Source organism: Mus pahari, chromosome 9, assembly GCF_900095145.1.
Source record: "Mus pahari chromosome 9, PAHARI_EIJ_v1.1, whole genome shotgun sequence".
NCBI lineage: Eukaryota > Metazoa > Chordata > Mammalia > Rodentia > Muridae > Mus > Mus pahari.
Genome location: NC_034598.1, coordinates 79,048,015 through 79,074,041, shown reverse-complemented (window position 1 = coordinate 79,074,041; position 26,027 = coordinate 79,048,015). Strand labels below are relative to the sequence as shown.

General features: G+C 41.2%; 1 protein-coding gene across 5 annotated transcripts in view; it reads left to right on the top strand.

Annotated features, from left to right (window-relative positions):
- The first annotated feature begins 1,272 nt into the window (after positions 1-1,272).
- Positions 1,273-26,027, top strand: part of Eea1 (early endosome antigen 1) — a 100,624-nt gene continuing 75,869 nt past the window's right edge. For 4 of the 5 annotated variants that reach the window (XM_029542222.1, XM_029542221.1, XM_029542219.1 and 1 more), the window contains exon 1: positions 1,326-1,585. Coding sequence is in view for 4 of the 5 variants with exons in the window: in XM_029542221.1 (XP_029398081.1) it covers positions 1,562-1,585 (24 nt within the window). In the remaining variant the exon portion in view is untranslated. Of the gene's footprint in view, positions 1,586-26,027 lie in introns of all 5 variants that reach the window. The other variant, XM_021205009.1, reaches the window with a different exon arrangement.

Sequence of the window (26,027 nt, the reverse complement as noted above, 5' to 3'; positions counted from 1 at the left end):
AACTTTTTACATAAGGAGTATGACCCTAGGAAGGGTAATGGAAGGAGTTCCACCCATCCTTTTCCAGAGTCCAAGGTTCATTTAGTCACTGTCTCCTTCAGGGACTGATTTATCCTCTCTACCTGCCCTGACCTTTGGGGATGATAGATAGACACAATTCAGCTTCCAGTTGATCCCCAGAATGGCAAAAAGGCTCTCAATAATTCTAGATATCAAAGGTTGTCCACTTCTGATCCCATGAATTGACATTCCAAACCTAGGTGTTATCTCTTCAAGTTTCTTGGCTGTGATCTGAGCCGTCTTTCCAGAAGTCAGTATCCCAAGTCTCGCCTTGTGCAGTTTAGTCATCTAGATCCTGGCAGAGGCTTCCCAAGCACTGGAACTGCCTTGGGGAAAAACACTTATTACAGAGCAACCCCGAATGCACATTACAGAGAGTTTTTAGAGACAAAGAACACAGAAAACTCACATCCTAGTTGGCAGTTGCAGGAGGAAGCAAGTAAGTGTTTAAACAGAAGCCAAGGACACGAAGTTAACTGGGGTATTTCTACCCCTTGCTTTTTAGAACATAGTTAGGTGCTTTCCCACGGAAGGGCTAGAAATGGGATGTATGTGTGTAAGTTTCAGCTTAAAACAAGGATGGCTCCAACTGAAATAAGATGAAGAAACCTTTGCCCTGTCACAAAAGGATAAACCCAAACTTCTCTAGTTAATCCCAAACCCAGCCTCCTCCCATGCTTTATTGCTGCTCTGATTGCAATCAGAAGCAGGAAGGAAGCAGGTAACCTAGGTCTGGAAAAGCAGGGAGAAGCCCAACACAGTTAAGTAGGGCTCGGTTTCTCGGGTCCACAATGGCTTGGAGTTTAGAGGTCGAACCAGCCTTTCCAGCCAAGAGGAGGATCCGGCTGGGGGGGGGGGTGTTGCCGCACTAAGAGCGCTAACAAACTTCCATCCTAGGCTGGGGCTCGGCTGAAGGTAGCTCTGAAGCCTGTTCCTCCATCCCGGGGCGGGGGACACCTCCAGGCGGAACCCGTGAGGTCCCCATGCATCTTCTCCATCAGAACGCAACCCTCGACACACCCGAGCAGGGTCCGGCGCCCAGAGGTCCAAGCGTTCGGCGGAAGAAGCCTCCGCACCAGCTTCCTGCGGCCTTGTCGCTCACGCTAGCCCCGCCTTCCGATTGGTCGAAGCCTCGGGCCGGCCCGCCTCCGGCCCCGCCCTCCCCGCGGATGGACAGGCCGAGGAGGCGGGGCTGCAGCGGCTCCGCCCCTCGGGCCCAGGCGGGCGGGCCCGCCCAGCTGTCAGTTACGGGGGCGGCCCGGCAGGCGAGCGCTCTCTGGCTCCCTCCTCGCTGGTTCGTGCTCGCGAGCCTCTCGCCGCCCGTGGGGAAGTCGGGGCCGCCAAAGCCGCGTCCACCGCCGCCTCTTCCCCGCCCTCCTCCCTCCCGGCTCGGCTGCCGGCCCTCGCGCCCTCCAGTCGTGAGTAACCCGCGTAAGGGCGCGGAGAGAACCCCGCGGCGGCGGCGGTGACGGCGGCAGCGGCGGCGGCGGCTGGCCAAACCATGTTTCGGAGGATCTTGCAGAGGGTAAGAGTGAAACCGTCCTTCCGGCAGCACGTGAGCGCGAGCGTCCGAGCCGGGCCGCGGGGCAGCCCGGACTGGAGGGCCCGGGGGGCGCTCGGAGCTCCGCTAGGCCCGGTGGCAGCGTGCGCCGAGGCCTGCTGGTCCTGTCGGAGCCGGGCTGCGGGTGGGGCGGGGCGCAGGCCGGAGCCCCGAGGGTCCCCAGGCCGGCTCCCGCGCGCGGGGCTGTCAACCACGGGCTGGAGGGTGTGGTGCCCGCGCGCGTCCCTCCCCGCTCCCCGCTCCCCACTCCGCGCCCGTGGGTGCTCGGCTGCGGGCGGCTGCGGGGCCCTTCCTGCCCCAGCGTGCCAACCACCTCCCCAGGACACACACCTGCCTCTCTGCCTCCTTACTCATCTGTCTCCACGGTACGGGAGGGTCATGGGAGACCCGGCCTAGTCCTGGGACTTGAAGACACTGAACTGCCAAAGTCGGCGGAGAAGGAAGATATTACTCACTGTTGGAAACTTTCTTTTAAGAATTACAAGTGCATTTTTTCCTCTCCAAGACCCAGAACCTCATTTTAGTTCTCCAGGACTAAATGGCTCAAACGGCAGATACACTCCAGTTTAGTTTCCACCAGGGCTATCTCAATGTAAAATCTGGAAAATCTTGAGGGTAAAAGGTAAGAGCGTTGGAAAGCTGTAGGTGTTTTGTTTAGGTACCAGTTCCTAGAATAACATAATTAAAATCTCTTCTAATAAGAGTTGCCTACTCAAGTTTTTGTTTTGGATAGCTTCCATTCGCTCCCTTCTGCGACTGGTTAATGTAAAGAGATGTTACCTAGAGAGTAGGAGAATTAGTTCAAAGGACAAGAACTTAATGAATGTGTAGCATTTAGTTAAGAAATGTGCCAAGGAGAGTTGAGTCAGCCAGTACACAGGAAGGGAAGGTTCTGTTTAGACAGCTTCTGTGAAACGTTGAAGTCATCTGGTCATACATCAGAGGAAAACTAGTTAACTTCTGCTCTGGCCCTCTGTAGTGACATTTGATTTCTTTTCTTTTTTCCTTTTGCAATTGTTTTTGGTAGTTCTTTGAAATTTTGATAGAGCTGGACCTTGGTAGCTCTCCCATCAGTTGCTTTGTTCAACAGCAAAGGCTTCTGTGCACGATTGATTGCTTGATTTGTTTAAGAGAACTGATTACCTTATCCCTCAGATTACACACACACACACACACACACACACACACACACACACACAGTTACACAAGAGAAAAGGAGTTTGTGGTTTGCTTTAAAGTTTATCAACAGTGTTTTCTGATTTGGGAGTTGCTTCTGGTGGCTACAGTTTGGCTTTCAAAAAACGTGGGTTTTTTAGTTTTGAAGACCTGGGATTATGTGAAGATCATTCTTTGTATTGTTGTTTACGTTTATCTGTTCTAGAAGTTTCTGTCAAAATTAAAACATGTTTTTTACTGTGGTTATTGCTGAAATATATTATTGAATCATCACATTTGAATGAATCAGATTGACAAATGGGCTTCCCAGCCTCGGAACTAGAGATACTTGTGAGCAAGTCGTTCTGTCGTAGGAGTGGCTTTGTGCATTTATCAATAGCTAAAGTCACCCATGCCTTCTATTGAATAAATGATAAGCCACATTCCTTCTAATATCGTACCTGCTTCAGGCAACCAAAACTATCTCCAGACCAAATGTTCTCTAGGGGCTAAATTGCCCATAGTTGAGATCCACCATGGTATGTATATGTGTATATATATATATATATATGGATATATGGATATATCTATCCTTCAATAGGAAAATTTGAAATGTCTCTCATAGTTAATGTTTTCTTCTACAGTAGAGAGCTTCAGTAGGATTCAGGTATAATGCTAGGAGCTATGAAATGGTTTTTAATAAGATGTAGCCCTCCCTTTAGAACTCAGGACTTGGTTGGGGAGGTGAACATCAAAAAGTAATTACAGTGCTGTGAACTGGAAGAATGAGGAGTGCTCTGGGAGCTACTTTGGAGAAGGGTGTTAGGCAGTTATGATAAGCTTTGGGAAGGAGGACATATTTATAGCTTGAGAGGGAAGGATATGCCAGGCAGAGGGAATAGCATTTATAAAAGTATGGGGTCATTAAAGGAGCAAGGGATCCTTAGGGGAGATGGACGGTTAAGTTTAAGAATTGAGATGGTATTCAGGGATGGGTGGGAGATGAGGCTACTCTAGTGGGGAGTGACCAAGTTATGAGAGAACCTTGCATCTCTTTGAAATGTTCAAGTTTGTCTTGTCCATGTGTCTGTTTTGAATGCTTAGCATTTAATAAGAGTATTTTGATGATGCTAAGGCTTGTGATTTATAGTACTAATTTAGATCCTATAATGTGTGTTTTTATTAACTCAACAGGTGGTTTTGCTAACAGGCGTAACATGAATCTTTATTTTGTAAATGTCAATCCTTTTTATTACCCTGTCAACCTTATTTCTCAGCAGTGGTACTATGATACAGGATTAAAACTACACATACTGATTTGGAGGTTTGCTTGAAGGTTCCCCATGCTTTTAACTGTATTTCACTTCTCTTAACATTCTGTTTTTAGATGATCTTTCATTTTGACTATTATAATTTTCTTCTGATTAGTATCCTTTAGATAACATTCTGAAAGAAGAAAAGGACATCACATGTATAATCAATTCTAACTCAGTCTTTGAGCATTACTAATAAGTCCCATGGTACTTCACAGATATTTTATTCTTCCGCTTCTTTTGTTAGCTTACTATAAGAAAGGTGTTATAGAAAGGTCTGGAAAATGGTAAAGGTGATTAAGACACCCTGACATGTATGTAAAGAATATTTTGATTACATTTCTATTCTGTAATAAACATCATGAACAAGCCAACTTATAAAAGAAGGTGTTTACTTTGTGTCTTATGGTTTCACAAATTAGAGTCCACGATGGTGGAACAAAGGCATGGCAGCAGGAACAGCTGAGAGCTCTCGTCTTAATGCACAGTTTGGAGGCATAGAGGGAGACACTGGAAATGGCTTGAGACTTAAAACCTCAAAACCTGCTCTCCACGTCCCATGCCTCCTCCAAAGAGGCCATACCTCCTAATCTTTCCCAAACAGTTCTATCAATCAGGGGCCGAGTATTCAAACCTGTAATCCTGTGGGGCTCATTCTTACCTCATAGGTCCTTGAAATACTTGAACTTAAGGTTCGTAGTGGCCAGAAAGATGATCAGCATTTACTACATTAGGCAGTTTGCAAACTTTGTGCGATTTCTTTCTTAAAGAACACGGTATAATTTAAGAATATTAAGTTTTCTTTTGCTGATAAATATAAAGTATTTCTAAGAAAGAATGTATTGAATTCAGAATGTAAATGGAAGGGCTGTTTTGCTGGTCACTTGGTTTATTTCTGGTTTTACAAATCAGAAAGTAGAAAGTAAATGAGATGCCGTGACTATTTATCTACATCAATGCAGTTAGTCGATTTCAAAGACCACGAGAGGCTAGAGCCAAATTAAAAAAATACTTATTTTACTTATTTTGGTTCAACTTGCATGTCTGTATGTGTACCATGTTCATACCTGGTGCCAGTCAAAGCTAAATGAAGGCAGTGGAGCCCCTGGAATTAGAGTTACAGACAGTTGTAAACTGCCATGTAGGTTTAGCAATTGAACCCTGGTCCTCTCAGTATCAGCAAGTGCTCTTAACCACTGAACAATCTCTCCAGTTCCTATGGCCAAATTTTACAAATTCCCAGTCCGTTCTGTTTCCAAGAACCTGCTTCCTTCTTCTCCTTACTGATCATTTTTGTGGTTAGCACTATGGAAGAGGCAGGGGAAATGTGAGACCCAATTTCTCTTTCTGGGACTGTCTTTGTGAAACGCTAAAGTAAATTATAGAGTCATTAAAGTTTCTAATGTAGTACAGAGGAGAGGTCACCTTGGAAATACTGTCTTTTAGCAGGGCTCGTCATCATCAGCAAGAGAGTTTTATGGCCGGAGAGGCGTTGTGATGTAAGCAATGGTTTAGAAAGGCTGGCATTTCTCCTGATGTTATTCTTCCTTAGAAGAATACCTTTTAACACTAAAACAGTAAGTAGCAGTACTTATAACACTTGCTATGTGCTAGATACTCAAGACAGCAGTGAATAAGCACGTAAGTTGCTTAAAATCAAGTGTCTTAGAGATAGAGGTGTATTTAAAGCAGAAAGATACTAAGAGAGAAGCTTGTAAAGTAATGTGAAATCCAACCCTGAGGGTTGATTGTCTGGGTCAGCTCTGTCCAATGCAAACATGAGTCATTCGTAAGCCAAGAGTGGCAGTAGTCATGTTTTAAAAAAAGAGTTAAACAGAATTCGGTAAGAAGTTGAAAGCATTCTTTTAAGCTAGTATATTTAAAAAATTTAGATGTGAGCCATTTAAAATTATTAAGACTTTGCATTTTTTGTTCTTAAGTCTTTGGAATGTGCTTAACTCTAATGGCACATCTTAACTTAAGCTAACTGCATTTCAGGCATTCGAGGGTCTTGTGTAATTAGGGCACTGGTTTGAAGAGAACGGGTAGCTGAGTATCAGTATTCTACGCTTTTAACTTTTGATTTTGGACAAATTTTGAACTTAGAAGAACTTGTGAGAATAAAGTAATATGAAGAACCTTTATATTCTTTACTCTGTGATGGCTTGAATGAAAATGATTTCCATAGGCTAATACTTTTGAATGGTTGGTTCCCAGTTGGTGCACTGTTTGGGAAGGACTAGAAGGTGTGGCACTGGGGGTGTGGCACTGGGGGTGGGACTTGAGGTTTCAAAAGCCAACACCAGTCCTAGTTTCTCTGCCTCCAGCTTGCTGATAAGGTGTAATCTCAGCTATTGCCCCAGTGACATGCCTGCTTGGCTGCCCCTGTGCCCTTACTGTGATGGTCATGGACTCACCCTTGAAAATTCGAAGCAAGCCCTGCATTAAATGAAGAAGAAATTGTCTTGCTTATGGTGTCTCTTTAAAGCAATACACTAGTAACTAAGACAACCCATATTTGACTATTGCTAATATTTAACTTGATTTGCTTTAACATTTGTTACTTCTCTTACTTCTGTCTCCTCTAGTTTTTTCCTTCTACTTTTTTTCCCTCAAGTCAGTTGAGGCATGGCTTATCGACTCTGCTTCAATGAAGAAAAGAAATGTTTCCTAATAATTGATAATGTCTCTTGTAGTAATTCTCTTATTCTTGTTACAGAACTAGAGTAAGATTTTTATGTCTTAATGGTTTAAAATGTTTAATTGTCACATAACAATGGTTTAAAATGTTTAATTGTCACATAACTTTGACTGTTTAATTTTTTACACTTACTTATTTAGTGTAGTAGTATTATATGTAGGCCAGAGGGCAACTTGTGGGAACTGGCTCTCCCCTTCCACCCATGTGGGTCCCAGGGATTAAACTCAGGTCATCAGGGTTGGTGACAAGTGTCTTTACCTATCAAGCCATCTTTCCTGGCTCTACTTTGATTTCTTGTCTGGGTTATTACCCCCTCCCCATCTTAGTTGTAGCAAAATAATTTATAAAGAGAAATTTAGTGAAAGAATCTAGGTGGAGGGGCATCTGGTGAGGGCTTTAGCTTTGTGCTGTCCCATGGCTGAAGTGAAGAAAGAATGAAAGAGTGAGGGAGGAAGGGGGAGACCATAGATTTTGTAACAACTCATTCTCTTGCAATAATGACATCAATTCTGTTGATGAGGACAGAGCCCTCATGATGTATTGGCCTCACCTTCAGGTATTGAACTGCAGTTGAAGTTTCTATGTGGCCTTTGGGGAACTGATTCAAGCCATAGTGCCTTCCTGCATGTATTTCTTTTTCTCTTTTCTTCTTTTTAAACTGGATTGTTTTCATGTTTACTTTACTGTTTATGTTTAGATTACATTTTTGCATTGATGACATCTTGGCAAGGTTACTATTGTGCTCAGGAATGTTGTGTCCCCAGGTTATCACTTTGGAGGGTCATGATCTGTTATCCATAGATAATGCTAATTTTAAAAAGTACTTACTTATTTGCTATTAAAGATCTAACTTAGGGGCAAGCGAGCTACATTTCAAGCCTCAGTTGATTTTTAATTTAGATTACATGTTCAAAATGTTGCTAGTTGTTTCTACTATATGACACTAATTATTCTTATTGTTTTCTTCTTTTAAAACCAATAGGTAGTTTGGAGGAGACAGTTTTAAGACTTTGAATGTATTCTCCTAATCAAAAATTTCCCCTAGACTTATATTGCTGGTTCTTGCATGTCTTAGTCAGGGTTTCTATTCCTGCATAAACATCACGACCAAGAAGCAAGTTGGGGAGGAAAGGGTTTATTCGGCTTACATTTCCATACTGCTGTTGATTACCAAAGGATGCAGGACTGGAACTCAAGCAGGTCAGAAAGCAGGAGCTGATGCAGAGGCCATGGAGGGATGTTTTTTACTGGCTTGCTTCCCCTGGCTTGCTCAGCTTGCTCTCTTATAGAACCCAAGACTACCAGCCCAGGGATGGTCCCACCCACAAGGGGGTGAAAATGCCTTACAGCTGGATCTCATGTAGGCATTTCCTCAACTAAAGCTCCTTTCTCTGTGATAACTCCAGCTGTGTCAAGTTGACACAAAACTAGCCAGTACATTGCATGATCTAGTCAAGTATGATGCTTACAAGATAATAGTTTTTTTTCCTCCCCAGCTATCCCCACATCTGTCAGCTCTCCTTGCATTTCCCTCCTTTCTCCTTTTCTTTTCCTTTCTCTGTCTTCACCCCTGTTGCTCCTTTCTTTCCGACATGAACTACTGAGCTCAGTTCTGTAGCAGTCTCCCTCTCATCCGTGTACTGGTAATTTTGATGCTTTTAAACATTTGGGGTGACCTAGCATGCATAGCACTTGTTTACTTTCTGGCAAAGGAAAGTATTCCAAGTTGTTCCTGTACCTATCCTTTCCTAGTACTGAAATTAGTACTACCTCTGAGGATACATGTTTCTTTTAATGGGGAATTTTCTCTGAGTTCAGTCTTGAGTTTCTTTGCTTGTTTTTTTTTTTTTTTTTTTTTTTCCAGTATACAATGATCAGTTTAATTCTGTAAGAAGAGGAAGTCACTATTCTATTAAATGGGAAAAATATACTTGGGATATAGTAGCAAATTAATATTTGTTGAATAAGCACTAAGAGGATTCTTTTAGGAACTTGACTTTGCAGGTGTTGTATGCACATCAAAGTTATAGGGAGATAGCAGCAGAAAGGACAGAGTGATTTCTGGCAGTTTAGGCAGTGTTTATCATTGCTTTAGGGTAGTCAGAGTGTGAGGAGGAAAGAGGTGATAAACTGGGGAGGCCATCATCCACGGGAAGCTGTTCTCTCTCCTCCTCCTGTAGCCTGCCATATATGGCAGGTAGAGATGGTGACAACAGATACAAACCTGTACAAACTTGTTGTGTATTGGAGGAGAGAACGATTTCTTAAAGAATCACTAACTGATATTGCATCCTTGGATAAGTATAAGAAAGGACAGCATAGGGAACCTCAGCAGTACACATTTAGGGCACCATATTTAAAGAAAGATGCCAGGAGGAGTTTCTCAGATTAGCTGGGGGCTTAAGTTTGATGAGGTTATTACTAATTTATTGAAGTGAATTTTAAAGAGTAGTAACTATGTAATAGTTTTCTTTTTGTGTAGTTTTTGTTATATGTAAGTGTACCAGATAGTTGGGTTTTTGTTTGTTTGTTGTTTGTTTGTTTTGAGACAGGGTCTTGATCTGTAGTTCAGGGTGGTCTCCTTCCATGTTCTTCTTTTCCTCCTCTTCCTCTGCATGTTTAGAATATAGAAGATATTATCTTCTTATATATTAATAAGTTTTCTCATTAATATAAGAACAAATTAATCTTCTAATCTCAAATTAATCTCTTGTAATCTAGTCTATTTGAATTAAAGGTGCAGTATGATTCAGTGATAAGAATGTGAACTTTGAGACTGAATCACCAACCAAAGAGTGAGCATGGGCTTGCTTAGGTCCCCTGCACATATGTAGCAGACGAGCATCTTGGTCTTCATGCCGTTCTCCAGCAACAGGAATAGGAACTGTCCCTGAATTTGTTGTCTGTCTGTGAGCCCTGTTCCCCTACCTTGTCAGGCCTCAGTGGGAGAGGACGCGTCCAGGCTTGCAGAGACTTGATGTGCCACTGTGTTTGTGTACATGTGTGGTACCTAGATATTCCCTTCTCAAAGGAGAAGGGGAGGAAAGAATGGGGGAGGATATTCATGAGGGGACACTGGAAGGAGAGAGGGTGCTGATATTGGGATGTCAAGTGAATAAATAAATAAATTTAATAATTAAAAAAAAAGAATGTGAACTCTGAGCCAGGACTTTGTGTGTAGTCTAGACAACAGAGACAACATCTCAGGTATAATAAAAAGGTGTGTGTTGGCTGGTGAGAGGGGATACTATGAACTCTGATGTCAGTCTGCCGGGGTTGATATCTACCCTACACCTTAACTGCATGGTTTGGAGCAGGTTAACTGGACTTTTCTGAAACACTTTGTACATGTTAGCTGTTGCTAAAATATTGTTTTGTTGTTATAGCTATACATTCCAAAATTTTTTAGAGAACATTCAACAATTGTTTTGTCTTGTGGCTTGCTTTGCCCCTACCAACATTGATTCTTTTAAATTGTGTTGGCTTTGGGAGGCTCGGCTTTGGGGAAGTGATGCGGTAACAGGAGCACTGCCATCATGAATTGGCTAATGCCTTTCTCAAGAGGCTAGGTTGGGCTAAGCTTGTATGCTCAGGCAGGAGGACTGCATTTCAGCTCAGCCTGTGCTACAAAGTAAGTTAGAGAATAGCTCTGTGTTGTATAGTGTGAGCCTATATCAGAAACAGAACAAAAAGCACGGGCATGGGATTGGGATGTCAAGTGAATGAATGAATGAATGAATGAATAAATAAATAAATAAATAAATAAATAAATAAATAAATAAATAAATTTAATAATAATAAAAAGAATGTGAACTCTGAATCAGGACTTAGGGTGAGCCTGGAGTGTCCCTGGCTGTAGTGTTCTCAAGTGGTCTTTCTGCAGGCAGGTGGGCCCTTCTGCTGCTCTGCCACATGTTGGAATAGCAGGGGCGCTGACATTTTGTTCTTGGACTTCCAGAATCTTAAGACAGATCCCAACCTCACTCTTTTTATTAAAGTATTTAGTGTGTGTGTGTGTGTGTGTGTGTGTGTGTGTGTTATGAAGCATCACAACACATGTGGAGGTAACTTTGGGGAGTAGACTCTCTTTCTACCATGTGGGTTCCAGGATCGAACTCAGCTTATCAGGCTTGGTGGCAGGCACACTTACTCTAGCCTCTAAGACAGCTCTTTGCAACCCTAAACCCCTTTAAAAACAAATTACCCATACTCAAGTACATTAACAGAACATAGACTAAGATAGTGTCTTTTTTTTTTTAAATTTTAGATGATCAGTCAGGCCATTGGTGTTTGCGTAACGTACTGTTAAACATTCACTCTGCTCTAACAACTATGCCAAGGCTTACTGATAAAACCTGAGATGAAGAAATTGAATTTTAGTGGAGGAGAATGGCAGTTTAGTGGTAACAAAGCAATGCATGATAAGAGAGGATACTCAGGAAGGCCTAGAAGCATGAGAGACAAAGGAATTACCTGGAGCAGGGGGGTTAAGGTGGCAGGGAGAGCAGTGAAGCTTGTTGAGTCTTCCCGGAGGTTTCTCTGAAGGGAAAGAAGCAGGCATTTCCAAGAGTCTAATATAGCCTAGAACACAGAGTAGGACTGTGTTCCTGCATGTAGATGGAAGCAGTGACAACAGTTAGCCTGGGAACATGAATGTAGGGGTTTTAGTCTTAGCCGAGTGTCTTAGGGTTTTATTGCTGTGAAGAGACATCATGGCCAAGGCAACTCTTACAAAGGCTCACATTTAATTGGGTCTAGCTTACGGTTTCAGAGCTTCCGTCCATTGTCTTAGGTGGGAAGCATGGCTGTGTGCAGGCACACATGGGGCTAGAGAGCCAAGGGTTCCACATCTTGATAAGAAGGCAGCTAGAAGGAGACTGTCTTCTGCTGGCAGCCATGAAGAGACTCTTCCGCACTGGGCAGAGCTAGAGCACTAGGAGACCTTAAAACGCACCCTACTGTGACACACGTCCTCTAACAAGGCTACAACTCCTCCAATAAGGCCACACCTCCTAATAGTGCCACTTCTCATGGACCAAGCATATTCAAACCACCACATTCCAATTCCCTGGCCCCCATAGGATTGCTCAAACATGTGAGTCTATGGGGGCCATACCTAGCTATAGCATAATGCAAAATACAATTACTCCAACTTCACAAGCCCTCATAGTCTATAGTGTCAACAATGTTTAGAACTACAAAGTTCAAAGTCTTTTCTGAGATTCATGCAGTCTCTTAACTGTAATCCCCTATAAAATCAAACTCAAAAAGCAGATCATATACTTCCAACATCACCGAATACACATTACCATTCCAAAATGTCACAGTAAGGAAATACTGGACCACAGCAGAAAACTACCTGTGCAAATTCTGAACTCCGCATCTCCAGGTCAGATGTTAAAGCCCCCTTCAGATCTCCGACTTCTTTCATCTTTGATGACCGTAACAAACTTCTTTCTCTTAAGCTGGTTCCACTCCTTATTAGCAGTGTTCCTTGGCAGGTATCCCATGGCTCTGGCATCTCTAATATCTTGAGGTATCCAAGACAACTTGTGGCAAAATGCCTAAGAAAATTAACATAAAGGAGGAAAGATTTATTTCAGAGGCATAGGTCTTGTCAGTTGGCCCCATCACCATGCATCATGGCAGAGATGGCTTATTGGAGAAGCGCTGCTTGCTTCACAGTGGCCAGTATGCACAGAGAAAAAGAGAGAGAGAGAGAGTCAGAGACAGAAAAAGGCCAAGGATAAGACATACCTGTCAAAGTACACCTTCAGCAACGTATTTCCTTCAGCTAGGCTCTACCTCCTCATAGTCCCTTCAGCTGTCATTTAATCCATTGATAAAGTTAGTGAATGAGACTTGATCTAATCACTTCTGAATACCACTACCAACTGAGGACAAAACTGTCTACACAGGAGTCTTTTTGCAAGACACTTCATATCCCGATCCATAAGCATGTCTATAGGAGATGTCTGTAAAATAATAAGATTTTTTTTTCCTTCTGGCCACTTAGTACCCAACAGTAATGGTGCTGAGATTAGTTATTTATTATTAATTGCCTAGGCCATAGCTTTGGCTCTTTCCCTGACTAACTCATACTTTTTTAACCCATTCAAACTATTCTGTGTCTAGTTACTTCTCCTTCACTCTTGGCCTGCTTCTTCCTCAGCAATTCTGAGTCTCACTTGAATCTCTCCTTTATAGCTTTCCTACTTCCCAGAATCCTCTCTTCCTGCCAAAGCCCCACCCCCTGTTTCCTGCCTCAGTTCATTGGCCATCAGCTTGTTTTATTGACAGGTGATGCTTTTAAGAGATTCTTGATATAGATGTCTAGGCTTTTAATTTTGCGTACAGGACCTTAGTGCTTTGGCCCTTCATATCACTTTGGACGTTCTCTCTGTCTACCTTTCTACACACAGAGACCTGACTATTTCTCACTAATTATTTTTCTCACAACCTAGATGATTTCTCAGATATCCTTCTCCCTTTTTTTCCAGTCAAGTAATACAAGGAGTTATTTGGTTTTAGTTTTATTCTCCAAAAGCGTCTCATAGTACTTAACTGTTATAGTAGAGTAGTAATAATTTAACTTTTGGGTTTTAACTTCCTGATAGCCAGTTGATGTATCTGTAATTTGAACATAGTACCTACTTCACATTCTTACATAGTACCAAGTGAAGTAATGTTCATGATGTGCTCACCATGTTATTCAACATTTTGACAAATATTATGTAATTTTGATTATATTATGCATCTTTAGTAAATACATTTCTCCTGTGAAGTAATAATGTTCATGATGTGCTCACCATGCTATTCAACATTTTGACAAATATTATGTAATTTTGATTATATTATGCATCTTTAGTAAATACATTTCTCCTTTCCTTCCCATCCCTCATTTTTTTCTCTCCAACTTTATTCAATTCTTCTTCTTTCCCTCATGGTTACATAGCCCAATCTGGCTTTGTTCTTAAGGTCTTCCTGCTGCATCTACTTAAGTGCTAGATTGCAGATCACACCAAATATTACTGCACTGTTTTTGCAATTTATTTATTCCATTTCTCCCCTCCTAAATTTTGGAGTGCCTTAGTCTGGAGATTTTGAATAGCTGAGATGATAGTTGAATAGGCAAAGGTTAGAAAGCAGGTCGAAGCATATTTGAGAGGGAGATGATCTGTGAACAGCTGGAATACATGTCATGTGTTTTGGAGAGAAGTGGATGGAAGTATTGGATGTGTATGAATGTTGAAGGGAAGTCAAGTTCAATAAGGACTGAGAAATGCTACTGAGATACATTCAGACACTTTCAAGAGAATCTTAAAGTTGGATAATAAATGAATGAGGAACTAGAAACAAGCAGCACAGACTAGTAGTCCTCTTAAGTATGGAGGAAAGGAAGTACAGAGTGATGACATATTACATTCATGGTAATTACCTGTCATCGTTAAAGCATGTTTTAGCATCTTTTACTTGATATTTATTAAAAAGCTTTAATTTCAAAGAATTTTAGAAAGGGTCTTATTTGTGTGTGTGTATTTCCGTGTTTGTCTCTGTGTGTATTTGTCTGTGTGAATGTATGGGCTCATATGTGTATGTGTGGCTGTGGGATCCAGAGGAGGGTTTTGGATCTCTTGGAGCTGGAGTTGCAACTGTTTGTGAACTGCTCAGCTTGAGTGCTGCGATATGAACTCTAGTCTTCATGATTGAGCAACTAGTGCTTTTAACTGCTGAGTCATTTCTTTAGCTGTTCTACTTTGTTTTTAATTTTTAAATCTGTCTTTGTCTGTCTGTCTGTTTGCCTGTCTGTCTGTCTGTCTATCTATCTATCTATGGATGAATGAGAAGGAGAGCAAGTGCATGCATGTGCATGTATGCATGTGGATGAGTTGTATGCATATGGAGGTCAGAGGACAACTTGGAGTCAGTGATCTACCATGTGTTCTAGGGATCAAACTCAGATCAGCAGGCTTGGTGGCAAGTGACTACTCACTGAGCCATACTTCTGGCCCACCTTGTTGTTTTAAATAATTATTAACTATGATGGTTAGTATTGTCAACTGGACACATAAGAGGAAAGCCTTCCAGAACAGCTTTGAGGAATTGTTTGGATTAAGGCTAGCCTTTGAGAATGTCTACAGGGGATTGTCTTGTTTAAGTTAATTGATGTGGAAAGACCCATTTTAATTGTGGGTGGGATCATTCACGGGATAGGGGATCCTGGACTGTATAAAATGAAGAGGGCAAGTGGAGCTCTAGTGTGCATGGTTCATTTTACACCATTCTTACCAGTAGATGTAAGATGCAGTTCAGTAAAAGTCAGATACCTTTCTCATTTCACTTCTTAATATCAAACTGTGCTTAAGTTTATATAAGTGCAAATGTGTAAGTTTTCCAGGGTCTCCAGTGGTACTTTATTTGAGCTTTCATAAGTAAATAATACTTTAAAGTATTTTAAGGATTTATAGCTTTATACCATTGTACAGGTTGGTTTTGTATGTCAACTTGACACAAACTAGACTCATCTGAGAGGAAGTAGTCTCAGGTGAGGAAATGCCTCTGTGAGATCCAGCTGTAGGGCATTTTCTCAATTAATTGTCAATGGGAAAGGCCCAGCCCTTGGTGGGTGGGGCCATCTCTGGGCTGGTGGTCCTGGGTTCTATAAGAAAGCAGGCTGAGCAAGCTATGATGAACTAGTCAGTAAACAGCGATTTTCCATGGCTTCTGCAGCGCTCTTGTCTCCCAGGATCCTGCCCTGTTTGAGTTCCTGTCCTGATTTCCTTCAATAGAAGTGTAAGTCAAATAAATTCCTTTCTCCCCAACTTGTGTTTTGGTCATGGTGTTTTTGTTGAAGCAGTAGAAACTCTAATTAAGGTACAAAATACATTTAAGTGGTAGGTTTTATTATTGATTAAAAACAAAATAAAAACAAATATTAAAAACAAAAATGAAAACAAATCCCAGACTCTCACTTTGTAGCCTAAGGTGATTTGGAACTCACCATGTTGTCCAAAGTAGCTTCCAATTCCCAGCAACTCTGAGTCCTGGGGTTATAGTTGTGAGCCCTCATACTGGGTGCTAAAATTATTTTAAATAATAAATCTATACTTTTCATTTTGAGAATAAGTGATAGGAATCAAGAAAAATTGAAAACTTCAAAAACTTTAGAAGTAGTATAGGGATGTGATATAAAGCATACTTAATATCAGATGCTTAAGACACAAACATTGAAGTCAACTGGAGTCTCAGCCCTGCTTATTATTGTGTTTGCAATTTTCATTTTCTTTGGGGAGCCAATACTTTGCTTCTACTGTGTTTTAGGGATTGAACTCAGGTCAGCAAGCTGTCAGCAAGCATCTTTAACAACTGAGTTATCCCTCTGGCCCTGTATGTGTGATCTTAACAACTAAACATTTCCCCACTGATGAAGTTTGAACCGCCCTTTGTTTTTACTCAGCATTGTGAGAATGCAGTGATATAAGAGTATTCGGAGCTGTGATTGTTAGAACCATGGTATATTAGCTGTTGTTAGCTCAATACAAAATACCCCCTTGGGTCAAGTACCCCTGACATTTATTTAGTATAAAACTCAGTTTTTTAATGTAAATAATTTTTGAAAATGTAAATGATAATAAAGGAAGTTGATATTCTGTGCAATGTAATAAAAATCTTGCTTCAAAGTTATTTTGATTTCATTAAGCTTTGATTTTAAGCTCAGAGAAAGCAGAGAACCACCTAGTTCTGGTTCTGCCTCTGCTACCAATATGGTATTAGAAAATTGCTCATCTTCCTTTTCCCTATCTGGCCAATGAAGGTACTAGCTGGCAGATCTCTTAAATAGTTTTCAGGCTAAAGATTTTAGTTAAAAACAAGGAAGAACTGCAATTTTTTTTGCTGAACATTTGCAAATCTACAACATAGAATTTTTGATATGTTATATATAAAAATCTTGAAATGTTTTGTTCTTTTTTGTCACCTTTGTTTAGAAAAGGCATGGATTCAGTGAGAAAATCTGGTAGCTTATATCAGATGACTGTTGTAGCATCTGCCATGTAGTAAGTTTCAGAAGATGTGGGCCTTCTTTTCTAACTGAGACTACCCTTTCCCCAGTACAGCTTCCTATGGCATCCCACAGTAGTGTAACATCTGCCTCTCCATTTAGTTGCCCAGAGTTAAGGCTGTGAATGACTCCTAACTTCTCTCTCCTTAGTTCTTGGGTCTCTCAGAGCAAACAAAAGCAACCCTCCAACCCCACAAGATTATGTCCTCTTTCTGGAAGCAGCCTACATTTTGTTATTGGCAGATGTGAAGGATACAGAGAAATAGCCCTTTGCTTTAGTGAGGGACTGATATGAAGGACTATATGCTCCAGCTGCCAATGCAGATCTGTCACTATTCAATACTCTTCAGCCTCTCCCTTTACCCAGTCATACTTCTTTCCTGGTGTACACAGGTGTTGCCCTTGAGATCACATCCTGATGAAGTTCTTACATGTAGAGTTCACTCCAAGTACATCTCCTTGGGAACAGAAATTATGACAGCCACCTACAATTTCAGTAGATATTGATTTTATGAGTTTTGTGTTCTATTTTTTGAATTTAATCTTATCTTTTTTTGGATTGGAGATACAAAGGATTAAACCCAGGGCCTCGTGTAATTGAAGAAGGTGTCCACTGAGCATTGCACTCTTACATTGAAATGGAGAGTTTATATATCTTTCATACAGGTGTCTGTAGTCAGTAGATTAGAATGTGTTAGGTTAAAAAGTATTGTGTAATAGTCTTCAGATCCACAAGCTGAACTTTGAGTAGACACATGCATGCCATGGGTGTACATGTGCATATGCATGGGTGCCATGATGTGCATGTACAGGTCAGAGGACAACTTGTAGGTGTTGGTTCTCATCTTCCATACCATTAAGTGGATCTCTAGTATTGAACTCAGGTTGTTAGGTTTGGTGTCAAGTGCCTTTACTCTGAGCCATCTTTCTGGCTCCTTTAATCTTTTTATTTTTTTTTTAATTTTTAATTTTTAAAATTTATTTTATTTATGGTTACACCATCAGACACACCAGAAGAGGGCATCAGATCTCATTACAGATGGTTATGAGCCACCATGTGGTTGCTGGAATTTGAACTCAGGACCTCTGGAAGAATAGTCATTGCTCTTAAACACTGAGCCATCTCTCCAGCCCCCAATTTTTAATTTTTTATTCCAGATTTTATTTCCCTCCTGCTTCACCCTCTGACTGTTCCACATCCTACACCTCCTCCCCATACCCCTGTCTCCACGAGGATATCCCCAACACCCAACACCCACCCCACCAGACCTCTAAACTCCCTGGGGCCTCCATTCTCTTGAGGGTTAGGTGCATTTTCTCTAACTAAACCTAAACTTGGCAGTCCTGTGCTGTATGCATGTTGGGGGCCTCATTTCAGCTGGTGTGTGCTGCCTGGTTGCTGGTCCAGTGTCTGAGAAATCTTGGGGGTCCAGGTTAATTGAGACTGCTGGTCCTCCTATAACGTTGCCCTCCTCCTCAGCTTCTAGCTTTTCCCTAATTCAACCACAGGGATCAGCAGCTTCTGTTCATTGGTCTTGGAGTCCGGAAGCAGTTGGAATTCTGAGTTTCCTTCTGCAGCCCAGTGAGTGCAGAGACTTGGAGGCTGAAGCAGCAATGGGACCCTCTACCCCTAGCCACTGAAGGAAGCTCCCTAAACAGGTCAGAAGCTTTAGGCTCAGGGATCTACTCTCCAGCAACTGCCCAGCCAAGCAGTAAGAGAGTCTTCTTTCCTCTGATGAGCAGGAGTGGAGGAAGCTGAACTCTGCTTCTCCTGAGGAGTGGAGGAGTGACTGGGGTGGGGCTTCCTGCTGTAGCAGAGAGCTTGGCTTTCCTTCCTTCTTTTTCTCTCTTGGCCTCTGTATCAGTTCTGGCTCTGTAACTCTAGAAGGTCCAAATTTATGGCAGTACCAGGGTGCCTGCCAGGCCTTGTTTGGTTGAATGTGGGTATGCAAATGTGAAAAAGTAGGATCAAACGGGGAAAGAATTGTCAAACATGATGGGGGAGGGAAAGAACACTGAGTTGTCCCAGAGTTGCTGAAAATTCACAAGCAGGCCCTGTGATTTTTGTCTCTGCAGAGGTTGACACTTGTTAGAAAGTTTTGGACAGTTCTTAGTTGCTACAATGCCTTTTGCTAGCTGTCTGTTGCTTCCCTGCAGGGAGAGGGAGGTTGGGGAGAGAGAGGTAAGAGGAGAAGGGAGAGGAGACAAGGGGAGGGGAAGGGGAGAAGATGGAAGGGGAGGGGAGGGGAGAGGAAAGGAGAGAAGAGGAAAAGAGAGGAGAGGAGAGGAGAGGAGAGGAGAGGAGAGGGAGGATTGCACATGCACACATGTGCCTGTGTGCTGTGTGGTTGCTGGTACTGCACTGACATTTATCAGCACTCTGCTCTCACTAGCTCATTTGCCCTCAGTACTTCAGCCTGCTAGTTATCAGAAAACTGTATGAGGGCGCGCGCGCGCGCGCGCGCGCACACACACACACACACACACACACACACACACACACACACACACACAGTCCTTGAATGCACATTTGTAGTCTTCTTGTGTCTCATTGGCTGTTATACTGTTAGCTGAAGCAAATTGCATGGACAACCTAGAATTAATGAAAGAAAGGTTTACTATATAAGAGAGTTACAAGAACATTAAAACAAAGATGAGATCCAAATTCTAACACCACTCTCAGATTAGTATTTTAATTATATCTACAGAGAAATATAAATAAAGTACATACTGGAATTTACAGAATGGAAGTGTTTCTTTAAGAAAAAAAATGTGTCTAAGTGTTTTGCCTGCATATATGTTTGTGCAACACATGCATGTATGGTTTTGTGAAGGCTGAAAGAAATCATCAGGTCCTATGCAAATGAAATAAAAAGATGATTTTGAGCTACCCTGTGAGCCCTCTTGAAGAGGTGCTTTTAACCACTGAGCTAACTCTCCACCCCTGGAAGTATTTTATCTAAAGTGGGAAGAGTCAGAGGTTTTTTGATGTCATTTGAGTCAGAAAGACTAATTTCACCATTAATTGCATTTTAGAAATTTTAATCCCTTCTATATCAACTGAAAAGTTTATATAAAGAAATTTGTAGCTCTTGGGAAGCCGAGGCAGGAGTGTCATAAATTTAAAGCCAATCTGAACTACTTAGTGAGGTCTGCCTCAAAAAGGAACAAACAAAAACCCTTAAACCAAAAACCAAACCAAACCAATCAAACACCTTTTACCAAATGTTAGAGCTGATTTTTATCCTGAGTTTCACTGTATCCCAGGAAGACAGAACAAATAAATTGTTCTTCATTAATTAATGCATTCACTTTACAACTCAGTCACAGCCCCCTTCCTTCCAGCCCTACCACCACACAGTCCCTTGCCCCTCCCCTCTTTCCTCCCCATCTCTGAGAAGGCAGAGCCCCCCCACCAACCCCACACTGGCATATCAAGTCACAGCCCAGTTAGGAAAACAGGATTCACAGGCAGGTAACAGAGTCAGGGACAGCCCTCACTCTAGTTGCTGGAGGACCCTCATGAAGACCAAGCTGAACATCTGCTACATATGTACAGGGGCAGGCCAAAGTCCGGCCCATGTATATGCTCTTTGGTTGGTGATTCAGTCTCTGGGAACCCCCAAGGATAGAACAAATAATTCTTTTTTTGTTTGTTTTTTGTTTGTTTGTTTGTTTTTTGTTTTGTTTTTTGAGACAGGGTTTCTCTGTGTAGCCCTGGCTGTCCTGGAACACACTTTGTAGACCTGGCTGGCCTCAAACTCAGAAATCCGCTTGCCTCTGCCTCCCAAGTGCTGGGATTAAAGGTGTGTGCCACCACACCCGGCTAGAACAAATAATTCTTAATTATTAAATTTTGGATAAATATTAGCATACTAACTTCTTGGTGCTGATCACTTATTTTGTTTTTCTATCCTTAAGAGAACTCATGAATTTTTAAAATAGAATACTTTTTAAGAGTACTTCTAGATTCACAGTGAAACTGGGCAAGAGTGAGAGGTTTCCCACGTACGCGTCGTCTTCTCTATCATCAGCATTCCTGTGTAGCTCTGCCTTCGCTGCAATAGATGAACTTCTATGCATTACTGTAGTCTTAGTGTTTATAGTTTATATTAGGGTTCATTGTTGGCATTATATGTTGTGTGTATTAATTCATGATGGTGTGTATCTGCCATACTATCACATTGTGGTGATTTGAATAAAAATGGCCCCCATAGGCCCATAGGGGTGGCACTATTAGGAGGTGTGGCCTTGTTGGGGTAGGCATAGCTTTGTTGGGGGAAGTGTGTCACTAAGGAGTGGGGTTTGAGGTCTCAGATGTTCAAGCCAGGCCTAATGTGACTCTCTTCTGCTGCCTTCGGATCTTGATGTAGAACTCTCAGCTACTCTCTAGTACCATGTCTGCAATGATGACAATGTATTAAACCTCTGAACCTGTAAGCCTGTCCCAGTTAAATGTGTCTGGGGGAACGAGAGTGGAGAATGTCTGTGGCAGCCTACCTGGTGTGGCCTGGGTTGAGCTGAGGAGTCTCCTGAGTTGGGTACTGGGGCATAGCTGCAAGTGGGGGATGGGAGGGGAAGCTGGAGGAGGGGGTGGTCTGTGGGATCCACAGGGGTGGTAGGCAGTGAGGAGTGGTGGCTGCAGATAGTGCTCTGTTGCAGTACTAGGGGTGACCTTGAGGATTGTGTCTGGGGGACCACAACAAAACATATTCAAATGTAATGTTATAAAGTGGTCATTACTTTTTGCTTTACATGTGCTTTTAATTTTATACTGGTGTCTCTTTTATTTTTGTCTTAGTTACTTTTTTATTGCTATGAAGAAACACTATAGCCAAGTCAACTTATAAAAAGGGAGCATTTAATTTAGGGGGTTGCTTAACAGTTTCAGAGGGTGCATGGCTATAGGCAGGCATGGCACTGGAGCGGTAGCTGAGACCTTCCATCTTATGCAAAAGACTAAGGCAGACACACACACACACACACACACACACACACACACACACACACAGTGTACCTCCTAATCCTTATCAAACAGTTCTACAAACTAGGAACTGAACATTCAAACATATGAGACTATGAGGGCTATTTTCATTCAGACCACCACAGTTCTTACTAGTGACAATTATATTTCTCCTAAAATACACATAAAAAGCTTTATAGTAACTGCTAATATTGTTGCTAAGATGAGTGAAAATATTTTTCTATATTCTTTTTAGTAGTTCTTTTTATCCTTATTCAGTATCTCATTAAGAATATGTAGTTAAGCCTTATGTTCTTAAATACTGTTATTTTCTCTGTATTCTTATGCTATTAACTTGATATTCAGTTGTTCTTAGAAAATAAAAAACAAGTTGGAGTTGGAATTGTGGTTCGGTAGTAGAACACTTAGTTTGTGAAACACTAGTTTAAATCCTCAGAATCTCAAGAAACAGAACAAAACAACCTTTCTCTTAAAAATCTATGAATAAAATAGACAGTTCCTGGTATCCAGGGATGGGTATGACCACCTGATTTCCTGCAAGTGAAGGCTGACAGGAGAGTGAGTTCAAGACAAGCCTGGGCAACTTCATGAGACTTTATCTCAAGAAATTAGGTGGTAGCTATGTGTGTGGAGATAAACTTCAGTTGTTAAAGGGCTTGTGACAAACATGAGAACCTGAGTTCAATTCCTAGCAGCCATTTAAGAGCAGCAAGAATCTGTAATCCCGCTTCTGGGGAAAGAGGGGTGAGGTGGAGTTAGGAGGGTCCCTGGAGCTCATTGGAGAGCCAGTCTAGCTGATGTAGCGAGCTCCAGGTTCAGTTAGAGAACCCGTGTCAAAAAGTAAGGTGGGGAAGGAGTGATATTGGCTTCTAGCTTCTCTACATACATGTGTACAGGTACATTAGCACACACACACAAGACTTTCCAGGGACACACTTCCTCCAACAAGGCCACACTAATCCAACAAGGCCATACCTCCCAATCCTTTCAAATAATGCCACTCTTATAGTGCATAAGAGTGAACTTACGGGGCCCATTTTCATTCAGATTACCACACTGTGTATAGTACATGTCTTTTCAAGCTTTTTGATTTTGTAAAATATTCTTAATTAGTTTTTTCTCTTTATTGATTTCTTTCATTTTCTATTTCTTTCTTGATTTCTTTCCTTCTCCCAACCTCAACCCTTTTTGAGTCAGGATCTCACTGTGTAGCCCCGCTGGCCTGTATGTGAACACCACGATGGACATGAAGCCACTTGTTTGCCTTTGCCTCCAGAGTGTTGGTATTAGAGGCATGTGCCACTGTGCCTAGCCTAATTAGTTTTTAAGGTGGAATGATGAAGAAATTTTAAGTAGCAAGATTATTGCTAAAAGTTTCATTTTCTGAGATCCTTATGTCATTCAGTTTATTTTTTTTAAAGATTTACTTACTTTATGTGTGGGAGTGTTTTGTTTGCATACATATGTGTGCACTATGTGTGTGTCTGGTGCTTGAGGGGGTGAGAGGAGGTGTCCAATCCCCTGAAACTAGCAACAGGCAGTGGTGAGCTGCCACGGGGCTGCTTGGGATTACACCTGGGTCCTGTGAAGGAGCAGAGGGCTTGAGCTGTAAGTTTCTGATCCTTATAAAACACTCAACCTCAGATGGGTTGCTACAGCCTAGGTTACTAGTTCATTCATAAAGGCGGCCATCATGGCTTAGTCAGCCCCTAAGGATCCTAAATTTTAACCCTATTATAAATTTCAACACACACATTTTCAGCATACTATTTAGACCACAACAGTATCTGTTTTTCTAAGATTTTTTTTTTCAAAATTGAAAATGTATTTTGAGCATGCTTACCTTTTTGTGAGGTTTGCCTTTCATTAACTTGGCTTCTATGGGGTTTACTTGGTTCTTTAAGATGATATGGGACGTGAATTTGCTGAATTAATGTTTTCTGCATGATAAACAGTGTTGTAGTGACCATTTCAATCAGTTTCTTTGCTTCTAAAGTAGGCCAGACCTTACTTAGGCAGTTCTGCATCAGGCAATTCTGTATCTTTTCTAGAAATTTAGACTGTAACATGAGTTAAGGATTTTCCACTCAAGAGCATGCTTTTCTCTGCTTGATATTCTCTAATGTAGAAGCATGTGCAGAGTTAGGGGTATTGTATGGGGACCTAGGGAAATTTGACTCAGAATCACCAGCTACTAGAAAATCTTTTTTTATTTATATAAAATATTTGTATCATATACCCACATACTACTAGATGTTTGTTTCACTTGTGTCAGCTCTTTGTTATTAGATGAAGATTTTCAGTTGTGTTTGGAAGCTGTAGCTATTGGTTTATTTTGTATTTTTTATGATAACTGCCAACTACACAACAGTCAGAGAAAGTCTCCACAGAATCTTGATCATTTCTCTGGGAGTAGAATAATATTGCATTGGCAATACTTTGCAATACTAAACTATAAACATGTTCAAAGAGGTTGAGACAAAGGAAGAATTTTAAAGGCAAAAAAAGCACTAGGAAGATTACATAAGATATTTTGAAACAAGAATTATTGGCTACAAAGATTATTAAGAAATGTAATTTCAGACAAAGTTGCTGGGCAGATGTTCATGCAGAGGTTTTTTTTTTGTTTTTTGTTTTTTTGTATACATAAAGCTGTGCTGATCTTTATGTAAAATAGTAGTTCTTGAAACCTTTTGCGATAGTTACCACTAGTTGTGTGAGAATTTTTCTTTAATAATCTCACACCTTTATTTTTTCTTAGGGTTCATATAAGTGATTCCATTTTGATTCTGATGACTTTCTCATAGCAGTGCTAGTATGATTCTGACATGTAGATTATGTATGTGTATTTTGCAGTGCTTGGACCTTAAACATGCTTAGGCAAGTACTCTACTGTTAAGGTCTAGATAAAATATTAAGGCCTTGATGACATGCTAAGGTCTAGGTAAAATGTTAAGACCTGGGTAACTGTTACCTGACTAGCCTGCCATTTTGTGCTGCTGCTAGTAATATAAGGAAACTTTCCTACATGTTGTATTTGCTGTTACTAGGAAACTTTCTTATGGTCAAGTTGATTATATACTCTATTATGTCTGTGCCCTTGGAAATCAGTCATGAGAGAAGTCAATAGAACTATTTTGTATAGTTACCTACAATAAGCTTGGATCCAAACCAACTACCCAGCAGCACTTCCTGTGCCTGTATATAAGCTTTTACGGTGTTTGCCTTTATAAGCTGCCCCTGGGATAGACCCCAACATAAGAGAGATAGCTGCATCAATATAAGAAACTATTTCGAGGAAGAGGTCCATTTTGAGTAGGGGTTGAGTAAAGTTTAAGTTTCCAAGACCTCCCTGGGAACTGACATCCCACTTGGCAGAAAGTGACATGTATGTAGGTAATTGACATCCTGGTTGGCAAGTTAAGACATGAATGTTAGACAAGTGTCTTCCTGGTTGACAAGACAAGATATGAATGTTAGACAAGGCAAATCCCCTGCCACAGTTGAACACCCTAACCAATGGAATCAGGATAAGTGTACAACAAAGACATGTTTTTAAGGAAGTCCCATATCCCTAAATCCTGATTGGTGGAATAACTTGGCACAAATGTTTGTGGATTTTAGGTTTAAAAGCCCTGTAGGATTTTAACTCAGTGTCATGGTTCAGCTCCTAACCCTGAATCATAGCCCTGATTGATCAGTCCTGGGGCATGTACTCAATAAACTATCCCTATCTGATTGAGATCAGTGTTCATGTGGGTTGTGAGATGACTGCTGAACCCCAACCCTACCATTGATTGATATCTTCAGCTCAGATTATCTAAATTTCATTAAGTAAACACCTATGCTGAAATAGATCAACATTTGTTTCAAAGAAAATCCCTGCTTTAACCTTTCAAGACAGCAGTTCCTTTTAGGTGTTATGTACAGTAGATAATGATAGCAGTACTGTTTCTTTTTGGACAACAGAGTTCTGATTTTTGTTTTGTTTTGTTTCTTTTTGTTTTTCAAGTTTGTGTTTAACTTAAACCAGTTTTGCAGGGACTAATGGTGCATTATCTTAGTTTTTAGTAATATCAGCCAATTGTATATTAATAACAATGTATGATAGTCTGTATATTATGCTTGTTATTTGTTTAAATATCATCAATTATATATATATATATATATATATATATATATATATATATATA